Below are 12,089 nucleotides of genomic sequence, written 5' to 3'. Positions count from 1 at the left end.
TATCTAGAGGCAGCAGCAAATGTTTCAGAGGTTCAAGAGAGGAGAAAAGGCATGATGTGTGTGCACAGTAAATACAGAGAAGTATACAGGATTGCCAAGCAGTATTTTGGGCTCAACCTGGTGGATGAGTATGATCTTAAGATAATGCCAACTTTCCAAAGGATCTGTTTTTGTTTTGTTTTTAATTTTTATAGCAGCTAGGCATAGCAGGGCAGATTCAGCCAGGGTCTGGGTTTTGTCCGTCAAGTGCATTAACAAGCCAAAGGGGCAAGAAAGTTTATTATATTGGCCAAAGAGTGGTTGAAATGATGAACTAAGAAAAGCAAACTAGGAAAGGTTGCTGGTGGGCAAGGCACTAATAGATTCCAGTGGATATAATGAAGCAAGTTGGAAACAGGGAACTGTGATCAAAGAAAGAGGTGGCTGGATTCATGGTCTCAGAGAGTTAGGAGACCTGGCTTCTAGTTCAGACTCTGCAGGACTCGGAGCATCTCCTTCATCTGCTCTGGCTTTCAGTTTCGTCATCCATGTGTGGAGGGTAAATAGTGGCCTGAAATCCTTTCCAGCTGGGCCTTTCTATGAGGCTACAGTGTTGGTTAATGTTTTAGGCACTTTGGGATCTGAATCAGATACACTGAGCCTTTGGTTGTGGCCCAAGGGTGCTTGGATTATTGGCCCCAAACCTGTTGATAGAGTTTTCAGAAACTCCTTTATATGTTCGGGTGACCCAACATTTGTGGCCTTTGATTTTTATCTCAAGCATGCGTTGGATTCCTCCAGAAACCCTAAATTCAATCCCGAAGCTGTGCCATTATAAACTCCCGTATAAATCACTATCTTCTCATCTTTATGGAAATAATTCCAGGGATTATGGAAGGGAGAGATGCTCTGGAAAGATGCTTATGAACATCCAATAGTGACCCAGTGTAACAAAGTGACAGAGTGACGGAGCCACTTGAATGTGGGAAATTGTCATCATAACCACCTGGTTGAGAACAGCTTTCACATGATTGTGGTTTATTCCCTTGAGTTAGGTGCAGGATATGTATAAAAGACGTCAGATCACACTATATCCTCATTGCATTTAACATATCATCACTTGCCCAAGGTTAGAAGAACAAGGTGAGTGTCCTCATTGATCTGATGGCAATTTGGGGGTGGCCGGGACTGCCACACATCAGCTGAATGGGACAGGTTGGAGAGAATGGGAACTACCTGGTAATTGCAGGAAGATAAGGCTCATGGAGATCATTGGGATGGCTCAGAAGTAGCAATCCTAGGGGGGATAAATGGTAACCAGAGATTGGGCCAGTGGTGGGGGAGGCTACTTTGTAGGACAAGAGACAGCCAGACAGGGCTGAAGGCAGAGCCCATGATGTAAGAATGAAAAAAAGGGAGATGATGAAAACAGGTGGAGTGACCATGGGCTCAGGCTAAACGTGTGGTTTCTAGAATGCATAAACCAGATAATGTCATAAAAAAAAACTTAAGATTTTTGAAACTGCCTAGTGCCCTACGTTACTGCCTTTAAAGTCAGGAGTCGTAGGAGAACCAGGACAGGTAGGAGAAGGTGTTACCAAAGTCTAACTTACCAACTGCCTGATTTCTCCTATGCCAGGAAAGTAGAGCTACTCTGCTGTAAAGACATGGGCCCTGGAACCACAAAATCAATTACAGAACTTCAGACTCTGTAGGAAAAATACTGATACAAATGAGATTTATAATCACTGAACTTTTGAAATATCTGCATTGCTTTATAGAGCAACTGAACATTCTCCAAGGTGTCCTGCCAACAAAACCAGCAGAAGTGCCAGCTCCCTGCCAAGTGCCTCCCCAAATATCCACCCAAGCACCCCCCAAAGGCTCCTCAGGCCCTGGCTCCCTGCCCCCCTCCTGCCCCCTCCTCCTGTGTCCCCAGCTGCTGTATTTCTGGCTTTGGAAGCTGCTGCTCTCTGGTGTCCCACCGGTTTCCAAGTGTCTACCTATGCCAGCCCCAGCCTTCCAACTGCTGTGAGGTGGAGCTTTCTGGATGTTCCAGTTGCTGCCATGGTTTTGGGGGCTACAGCTGACCTGCAACCTTTGAGGAGCCAAAGAGCCACAGCCAAGGACCAGTCTGGAGTTGATGTCACTTCTCACTCTCAGTTTTATTCATCCCTCTCCTCCTGAATTAAGCTGCCTAGATGTATACATGATGGATTCCTCTTTTTCCTGAAAATCTCACACTTCCTGGCCTTAGCTCTGGTCCTAGGTCAAGAAGACCTGAACGCTGGAGAAAACGCTACTTCCCAAAGCCTTATCAGTGTGCACAAATAAAGCTTATCTTTCCTGGCACCCAAAACTTCTTAGAATTTGTTGATTTCCCCCATCCTCAGCTTTGAGGAGCTTCCAGGAACCTGGATTCCTTAAGCAGATTCTCACAAATAGCCACCAGATGGGAAATTCCCTCTAGGTAGATCCTGGGTCTGAGCAGTCTGACAAGGCTGTGAAAAAAATATCCAGAGGACAATAAGAAGGGGATGTTCCCAAAGTATCAGTGACCCTGTTCCACTGCTATTGCCACATTTGCCACCATCACTGAAATTTCTTCCTACTCATAAAGGACATGATACTTCCCAGTCCCAGAATTTAGCCTCCAGATCCTTTTTATTTGGGGGAATCACATGCTTAAGAAGGAAATGCCACAGGGGTACTTGTAGTTTTCAGATCTCAGTTCAAAAAGCCATGAGAAACACTCTCCTTGAGTGAATCCTCCTGACTGAGTCCCTCACGCCTTCTCTTCACACAGGCGCCAGAATCTGGTGGGAATGTACACCATGGTCCAGTGAGCATAATACCCCCAAGAGACATTTGGGCCTTGGTGTTGCTATCCACCCTATGTGGTTTCTTTTCCTCTTCTATTTAATGGGACAAATATGATGGGTTGTCGGGGGCAAGTTCTCAAGGTACTTTTTCCAACCCAACAGTGGGCCACAGGCAACAGCAATGCTCTGCCCATCCTTCAGGACTATGGTTCTTTTTTTAAATTTTTATTTTATATTGGAGCATAGTCGATTAACAATGTTGTATTAGTTTCAGGTGTACAGCAAAGTGATTCAGTTATACATATACATGTAACTCTTCTTTTTCAAATTCTTTTCCTATTTAGGTTATTACAGAATATTGAGCAGAGTTCCCTATGCTCTACAGTAGGTCCTTGTTGGTTATCTATTTTAAATATAGCAGTGTGTACATGTCAATCCCAAATTCCCAATCATCTATCCCTCCCCCCTCCTCCCCCTGCCCCGGTAACCATAAATTCGTTCTCTAAGTCTGTGAGTCTGTTTATGTTTTGTAAATAAATTCATTTGTATCATTTTTTTTAGATTCCGCATATAAGCAATATCATATGATATTTGTCTTCCTCTGTCTGACTTACTTTACTTAGTATGATAATCTCCAGGTCCACTCATATTGCTGCAAATGGCATTATTTCATTCTCTTTTATGGCTGAGTAATATTCCATTGTATATAGTTACCACATCCTCTTTATCCATTCATCTGTCGATGGACATTTAGGTTGCTTCCATGTCTTGGCTATTGTAAACAGTTTTGCAATGGACATTGGGGTGCATGTATCCTTTTGAATCATGTTTTTCTCCAGGTATATGCCAGGAGTGGGATTGCTGGATCACATGGTAGCTCTGTTTTTAGTTATTTTGAGGAGCCTCTATACGGTTCTCCATATTGGCTGCACCAATTTACATTCCTTCCAACAGTGTAAGAGGATTCCAGTTCCTCCACACCCTCTCCAGCATTCACTGTTTGTAGATTTTTTGATGATGGCCATTCTGACTGGTGTGAGGTGATATCTCATTGTAGTTTTGATTTGCATTTCTCTAATAATTAGTGATGTTGAGCACAAAAGCATAATATTAAAATGGCCAAGACAATTCTAAAAAACAGGAGTAATTTGCAGGGACTAGCTCTACCAGATATTATATATTTATAATATATTACAAAGCTGTTATATAGATAGTGTGGTACTAGACCATGAATATACAGACAGATCAATAGGACTCAGTGGGAAGCTCAGAGCTGGGACCAAATATATAGGGGAAATTAATACATGATAAACACACCCTCAAATCTATGAAGAAAGATCAATGAATTATGTTGCCACAGCTGGGTAGCCATTAAGAAAAAAGCCTCTCATTTTATACTAAGATGAGTTCCTAAAGGTTCAAAACATTACAAATTATTCCTTAAGAAACTTTAGGAGTGTTCTTCTATAATTTCAAAATTGGCATCAGTTTTACCATTATAACACACACAATCAAAAACAATAGAGGAAAATATTTTTTAAAGTGTTTCCGTAAAAATGAATAGTTTCTATGCGGCTGAAATCTAACACACAAAGTCAAAAGTCTAAAAACATACCAGAAGAAATTGTGCATCTCATAGCACAAAAATGGGCTAATTTTCCCAATATAGTATGAACACCACAAATCGATAATAAAATGATCAACAATCTAATTAAATATCAGGTAAATTGCATAACTGGGCAGTTTCCAGAAAAAGAAATATTATGGCTCCCAAGCATAATGAAAGAAAATTGAGCTGACTTACTAAGAAAAACTCAAACCTACTCTGAAATATCAGTTTTATGAGGTTGATAGAGCACAATTAATTTAATAATGAATTCATTGTGTGAGTTTGTGGGGAAATATGCAGTTTTACACATTGTGAGGAACGATGTAAATTGGTGAAACATCCATGGAAGAAAAATCGACAATGTCTCTCAGTTTTATCTTTTGAGGAAGCAACTGCACTTAGGGAAATGTATGCTATATCTATTCTCCCCGAGGCACGATGTATGTACAGTGTTACACCACAGCATTGTTTGCAAGAGCCCAAATTGGGAATTCCCATGTGTCTCTAGATTATTATTCAGGCAGCAAACTGAATGAAGATACTCTTTATGTACCGAAGTGGAATGATCCCCAACATGAGAAAAAGCAGTGAGCAAAACAATATGGAGTTTCTCTTGTTTTGTTAAAAGAAGGAAAGGTATACATGTTTGTGTGTGGCTTTTTGCATATAAAATATCCCTGGAAAGATATGTGAGAAACTGATTGCTATTGGATGAAGGGATTGGAGTAGCAGGGGGAAATTGCACTGTGTATCCTTTTTACCTTTTGGGTTTCGAACCAAATAAATATATGATAATAATGGATAATATCAAAGGAGAAGTGCAGGAAGCTGGGCCTCAGGGACCTGAACCCAGAAGTGAGAGACCACAAGGATTTGCTCCATTACAGTGCAAACTGATCTCAATTTTCTCATCACCAATAAATTTAGCTCCTATAGCTAAAGAAGATGGTCATAATCATCCCTAATTTTGATGACAGAGGCAAAAAAAAAAAAATAGGAGGTAGGAGTGGGGCTGTGAAAGGACACATTCTGTTAGTTTGGATGATGTTTGGAGAACAGACTTTAAAAACAGGTTTCTCATCTTGGGCAAATGAAGTTCAGAGTTACAGCAGAGACCACAGCCCACAAAAAAAAAAGTAACTAACAATCCGCATTCATGCATTCAACCAACATTGTTTATTCCCTATATGTCAGAAACTATTCTAGAAGCTTGAGGCGAGTCCGTGAGAAAAAAAAATTAGTTTTGCCCATTTGGAGGTGACATTTTGGTGAGAGAAGAAAGACAATAGACAAAAACAGAACAAAGAAATTATACGTAGAGTATATTGTATGTATATAAAAAGTGTTACCTAGGAAAAGAAAGTAGAACTGTATAAAGGTGATTGGAGTGAGGGAAAGGGTAGCAGATTGTAATTTTAATTAATTAATTAATTAATTAATTTATTGGGGTATAGTTGTTTTACAATGTCATGTTAGTTTCTACTGTACAGTGAAGTGGAGTTCCCTGTGTATACAGCAGGTTCTTATTAGTCATCTATTTTATACATATTAGTGTATATATGTCAATCCCAATCTCCCAGTTCATCCCACCACCACCCCCACCCCTGCTTTCCACCCTTGGTGTCCATATGTTTGTTCTCTACATCCGTGTCTCTATTGGCAGATTGTAATTTTAAATAGGAAGATGACGGTGTAATATCTCACTTATAAAGCCACATTTAAGCAAAGACTTGAAGGAAGCGAGGGAGTTAGTGATGAAGATCTCTTGGGGAGACTATTCCAGCCAGTACCAGCAAAGGGCCCTAGGTGGAGGGGGGTGGTGTTTATGCTGAGCTAGAAATGAATAAAATAGAGCCCTTGCCCCTCAAGGTATCCTTGTTTCTCCCCTGTTTAGAACCCCTCAGTGGCTCCCATTGTCCTCAGGTTAAATCCAAACCCTTTCCCACGGGTATAAGACCCTCATCGGTACAGCGTCCACCTCTTCTCCTTTCTCCCCGCTGTGCTCCAGCCACACTGAGCTTCTCCCCTACACAGGACACCTCCATGTCCCACTCCTTATCTCTCGTTGCCATCCAATCCCTGCTTAAACATCACTCCTTCCGGAAAGCATGCCAGACCCCCAAACCCGACCCCATGTGCTCCCTTGGCAACCTGTGCTTCCCCTGCCATCATTCTCATCACACAGTACTGATGCCGTCTACTGTCTCTATACCGAATTAAAAGAGCTTTGAGAATGTCAGCTATTGAGCTTGTATACTTCATGTTCAAGACGGAGCCTGGTAGACAGTAGACACTCCGTACCTATGTGTGCGATAGGCTTATGCCTTAGGTAATCGAACCATTATGGGTTTACTCAAGAGCTGCCTGTGCCCTTCAGGAGAGAAGAAACCAAGAGGAACCCTGCTATCCAGCCAACAGGGGGCGCCTGTGAGTCAGTCAGTGTCACAGAATCTTGGGGAGAGAGAATGACAAGGTCACAGAGGCTTAGAACCTCGGAAGCTTGACATCCGGAGGGAACAGAAACCATTTGGCTTCTGATAGTCATGGATTCACTAGGCTGCTGAGGGAGGGGCATATCTGCTGCCAGTCCAGGGAAGACAGTTTTCGGAAGCCAAGCGTGAGAACCAAGAATTGAAAAGAGACAGAAAAGAAGTGTCCAGAGCAGGTAACCCGGAGAAAACTTGTCGATGGGTCCTGCCTTCATGGCTGTCCATTCACCCATTCATTCATTCCTTAGTACTGAAGTCCACATAATGTCATTCACTGTGTTAGATGCTGAGAACGGTGGCGAGCAGGACAGCGAGGATGCCTGTGCCCGTGAAACTAACAGACTAGAGGAGAAGCCAGACCATTAGGGAAATCATGGTAAAAATGTAGCGAGAAGTATAGGGAGCACCAAGAACTTATATCAGGGCCACAAACCCTATGCGTTAGTGTCGTTTTCCTCAAGTGATGTGTAAGCTGAGACTTCAGGTTTGAGTAATATTTAGTGAGGGTGCGGGGATAGGTGTTCTAGGCCACGGGAAGAGCGGTACAAAGATCCAGACAGAGGACGGCAGACTTTAGCAGGGATCTGCTCTGGGCCAGTCTGATGACATGGCAGGAACAGTGGCGAGAGATGAGGCTGGGCTGGTGGGCAGAGGTCAAAGAGAGGGCAGTGAGACAAAGGAGACAGCACTGGCTCGGAAGGCATGGGACCTGAGGGCATTGTCCTTTCCCTCTCTGTGCTTTAGTGCGCAGGACTGATGCCTAAGATGCTCTCCATCTTTGATGCGGCACCCCACCCCCAATCGGGACCTGTTCCCGGGACCTGCCCAAAGGGAACGTGCTGGGAGGGGATGTCTGGAAGCAGCCAGGTGAACCCCTGGATGGGACCTCTGGGTACCCTCTGGCCACTGGGATGAGAACTGCTCCTGTAGAAACAGCCCAGCCTGGACTTGGAAGGATGGAGCCTGACATGCTGGACTTCCTGGTGGACAGGAGGCTCCCAACTGTCAGTCCAGGGGCACTGGCTACAGAGAGAGAAAGGTAAACCACAGACACAGAGGAGGAGAGAAAGAGAGAACGGAGAACAGTGACAGAGAGAGACAGAGAGGCAGGGAGAAGAAATTGTAGAGGAAGCAAAACAGGCACACAGAAAAGCAACAAAAAATTTTAAGGGGCTCACTGTCCACTCTCCTGCTCCCCACCCCCCTCCCACCCCCACCTTCTTCTCTCCCCTGGTCTCAGGTCTGACTCTCCCACGGGACAGATTCAGACAACAAGGAGACTGCGCCAGATACCAGGCTCCTCGCACACGTTCACGTGCGCACGTGCGCACATACACATGCACATGCCCAAGCTCACCCCCCAGGGCTCCAGGGCGCCCAAGTGTACACAGACTTTCTGTCAAACAGCTTCAAAGACCATGAAGGAGGCACTGAGCAAGGCTCCTATGGCCCTTAACTCTCCCCTCTTTTTCCCCATTTTCCTGCTGAGGTCTGGGTTCTATTTTCATGTCTGTGTGTCTCCCTTTGCCCTGCCTCTCCTTCCTCTTCCATCCCAGGCAAGTCAGGGCATTGACAGGGCAGAAACTCTGCCACCTCAGCCTCTCTGCAGCGTCTCTTGACCTGGAGGGAGGGACTGTGTCACTTGTCCCCTACTCCCACCCCTTAGGAGTCCTGGTCCAGCGTCGTGTGCCTAAAACTGAGCAGAGACCTCTTCCTGGATGACAGAATTAATCCCTGAATAACTGGCAGGCATAGAGTCATAACTGAATTGAGGCCAACACCCTACCCCACAAGTCACTTTTGCTTCTCAGGTGAGAACCTGCCCCTGACCCAGCTGAGGCTGCAGCCAGACTGCCAGGGACTTGGGAGTGTGGAGGGTGCAGACCCAGTGGTAGGGACCCCGTGAGGTGACCCTTCTCAGATTTCTTTCCCTCCTGGTGCTCTAGCTCAGGAGATGCAAAGCCTAGTGGACCCCAAAGGGTAGTCACCCCAGTCTGTCCTCAGCCAACAGCAAGCAGCACAGTGACAGCCTTCTCAGACTCGTGGCGGTGGCTCCTTCCCCCAGAGAAACCACATGATGAGGGTCTGGTGGTTCTGAAAGTTGAGGTGGAGAGACGCTGGGCAGGGCAGAGGCGTCAGCCACGCCTGGCTCAGTGGGGCCCAGCTTGTGCACCCGAGCTGAGTGAGGTGGATCCCCAGAAGAAAGGGCTGAGCTATGGGCCTGACACCCATCATCCGAGACAGCCGAGGCCCTGGGTCTACAGCAAAGTGGGTCATCGGACAGGTTTCCTTCAGGAACCACCTAATGTGAGAATCCCACACACCTTCCGGGAACCAGATCTGCCTTCAGTGGCAAAAAGGGGATGGTAAGGCTTTCCGTCCTGCTCAGGGAACCCTCAGGAAACCTTTGGTGTGAGGGGGATTTTTAACTCCTGTCCCCAGGAGTCCCCCCATCCTCAGGACACAGAGAAAAGAACAAAAAGATGAGAGCCATGGCTTTCTCAGCACCGGATGGAGTATTTGGAGTAGGGCTGGGAGGGGGTGGTGGATGGCAGGGCAGGGGTGGGATAGAGGACAGGGAAGAATCCACCTGCAGGAGGGACCGAGGCCAGAACAGAAGTGATCTCCTTAGGAGTTATTCACACAGGCTCCAATTTTAAAGCCTGATGAACAAATACAATGAAATCTCAGTTTGGTCCAGCCACGCAGCCATGGTCATAAACTTCAAGTTCTTCCTTCCTTGTGCTTGTGCTTCTGCGTGGACACACACACACACTCACACACAGGTGGGTGCACACATGCACACACACAGATACACAAGTGTGTGTGTCTAGTGGAAAGCCCACGGCAGTAACTGGTTCAGTTTAAAAAACCATTTTGGAAGGACTTCCCTGGTGGTCCAGTGGTTAGGACTCTGCGCTTCCACTGCAGGGGGCCCGGGTTTGATCCCTTGTCGGGGACCTAAGATCCCACAAGCTACGCAGTTGAAAAAAATTTTTTAAATCAAAAAAAAAGAAAAACCATTTTGGGCCAGTGGCTTATCTGTGGGTTCTGGAGGCTGGAGGGTGGTGGCAACTTGATCTCAGCAGTTGTCACTTGAACTCCCACACCCATCCTCCTCCACCCAGGTGACAGGCTCTGACAGACCTGGCACCTCCCTGACGTGGGTGTGTGGCCTTGTGGGATGAGCCCCCAGCCAGGGTGCTTGCTCATTTCTTCTCCTCCACGTCTCCCCCTGGTCTAGAAGACACTCCAGATCCCTCTGCCTGCTGACTCTGGGCCGCTTCTAGACACTCTGTCCTGCTCTGGGACCTCCCAGTGGCTTTTGTCCATGCGCCATAAGAGGGACTGGGCAGAAACCATAGCGGTGCTGCCCTAGGGGCCATATATTGAGTCCTAGGTGTATGGACTTAAGGAGAACTTTCCTGGATTTCCTGGGTGGGAGGTAGGTGGGTTGATAAGGAGCAAAGAAAGAGTTGTTTGGGTTTTCCCTACCCCTAGAAGAATCGGGAGATTACAGAAGCCCTGAATGGTTGAATTTGAGGACATCTACAAGGTCCAGTTGTCTCCTCTTCACCCCTAACGCTGCCCCCACACAAAGGAAGAGATAAAGGTCAGAGAGGTGAAAGAGCTGCCCCGCCCCCTGGCTCAGGAGTCATAGAGCCAAGCCTGGAACTCAGCCCTCCATGCCAAGAGCAATGACCTTTCCGTCTCCTTTGCTGGAAAGGCCCCCAAGGCAGACACTTCCTACGTGCTGAGGGGCATGGGGGGGATGATGCTTTCAGGAAGGGCGAGACAAATACGTCCATCTGTCTCAAGACAGTCGGTCACCCTAGAAAGAGTCCCGTTGCACCTGGGTCCCTGGGTACCACGTTGGACACCAGACCAAGCACATGCTCTGAGTTGGAATGGAACCTGACTTGAATCCACTTACTAGCAACTGAGGCAGATCTGAACTTCCGTCATACGTGTAGGTAAGATGGGGTGAAAACACCGACCTCTCAGGCTGGCTGTAACCATTCATGAGATGAAGTGTTTGAAGTGCCTGCCGCTGGACTCAGACTCGGCTGCCAAGGGTCACACTCTTCCTCATTAGCTAAGAGACCTTCGGCAAAATTCTTACATATTCCGGTCTTTCCTTTTTCTATCTGGAAAACGGCTCCCTAGTGAGGAACCAGCACACTGACCCATATGAAGGCACAGAACTGTGGGACTGGGTTCCCTCTGAGCATCCGGCCCTGCTTTCCCAGTGCTGGTCTGTGTCATCACTCTGAAGATGGATGTATCTGGGGGTCAAGGAAGGGGGGAGTGAATGCAGGCAGCCAGCTTTCCCTCTGAAAATGTTCTTTTTGTTCTAGGACCTCCAAAACTTGAGAAGATGTGTGACCAACCAAAGTGCAACCCAAGCTGCCCACCAAAATGCAACCCATGCTGCCCGCCGAAGCCCCCGTGTTACATTCAGCCCACGTGCTGCTGTTTGGAGCCCAAGCCTGAGTGCACGTGCCTTAATAAGGAGACTGATCCCACTGCACCACAAACTCAGAACAATAACTCCCTAAGCCAACAGCAGTCCCAAAGTCCAAAACTGGCGCCCAAATCAAGTCCCCCGGGGGCAGAAGCAGCCAAACAAGTAGACTGTCACAAACAAGTGGACGGTGCCATGCCCACCACCTGGTAGGGTCAGGCTAGACCTACTTTTAGAAAAGCTGATTCTCATTGACCACCAATTCCTCCCAACCAGAAGCCCCTATTTCCCTTCATAGCCTCCCAACCTAGGGAGGCCCCAACTGGAAATGGAAGGTTGAAGAGGCTAGAAACACCTTGCCTAGTGATCCTGATGTTAGATAGCACAAAAATAAAAGAGCAATACAAAATTGCCTCTGTTTCCTCCTTTACCTGTGAAACCATCTCACCTGTCCGGCCTAAGTCCAAGAAAATATTCTAGGCATGTCATCAAGGGCCCAGGACCCAGAAAACCAGAGCAGGAATTCCAGTGCCTCTGGGCCCCTGCGCACCACCTTTGAGGTCAAACCAGCAAGAGCACATCCCGAGGAGTGATTCCCCTCCCTTATCCCAGAGATTTTCGTAGAGGTAGAGCCCCCAGGACTCAGCACAGCACTGCAGCTGGCCCAGGCAGCAGAGTCTTACGGCATCAATACCAGCTCTACGATGGTGGAGCAGGCTGTTGGA

General features: G+C 46.7%; 1 protein-coding gene across 1 annotated transcript; it reads left to right on the top strand.

Moving 5' to 3' along the window:
• Window positions 1-1,185: 1,185 nt before the first annotated feature.
• LCE7A (late cornified envelope 7A) lies at window positions 1,186-11,339 on the top strand (the record flags this gene model as incomplete). Its single annotated transcript, XM_082451250.1, has 2 exons — window positions 1,186-1,218; window positions 1,782-11,339. The coding sequence occupies 2 exons, from the start codon at window positions 1,186-1,188 to the stop codon at window positions 2,067-2,069; spliced, it is 321 nt and encodes a 106-aa protein (XP_082307376.1). The 3' UTR covers window positions 2,070-11,339.
• Between the last annotated feature and the right edge of the window lie 750 nt (window positions 11,340-12,089).

The sequence above is a fragment of the Balaenoptera physalus genome, assembly GCF_965194825.1.
Source record: "Balaenoptera physalus genome assembly, chromosome: 1".
Taxonomy (NCBI): domain Eukaryota; kingdom Metazoa; phylum Chordata; class Mammalia; order Artiodactyla; family Balaenopteridae; genus Balaenoptera; species Balaenoptera physalus.
The sequence above is the reverse complement of the archived record's forward strand: the minus strand, read 5'-3'. Positions and strand labels throughout refer to the sequence as shown.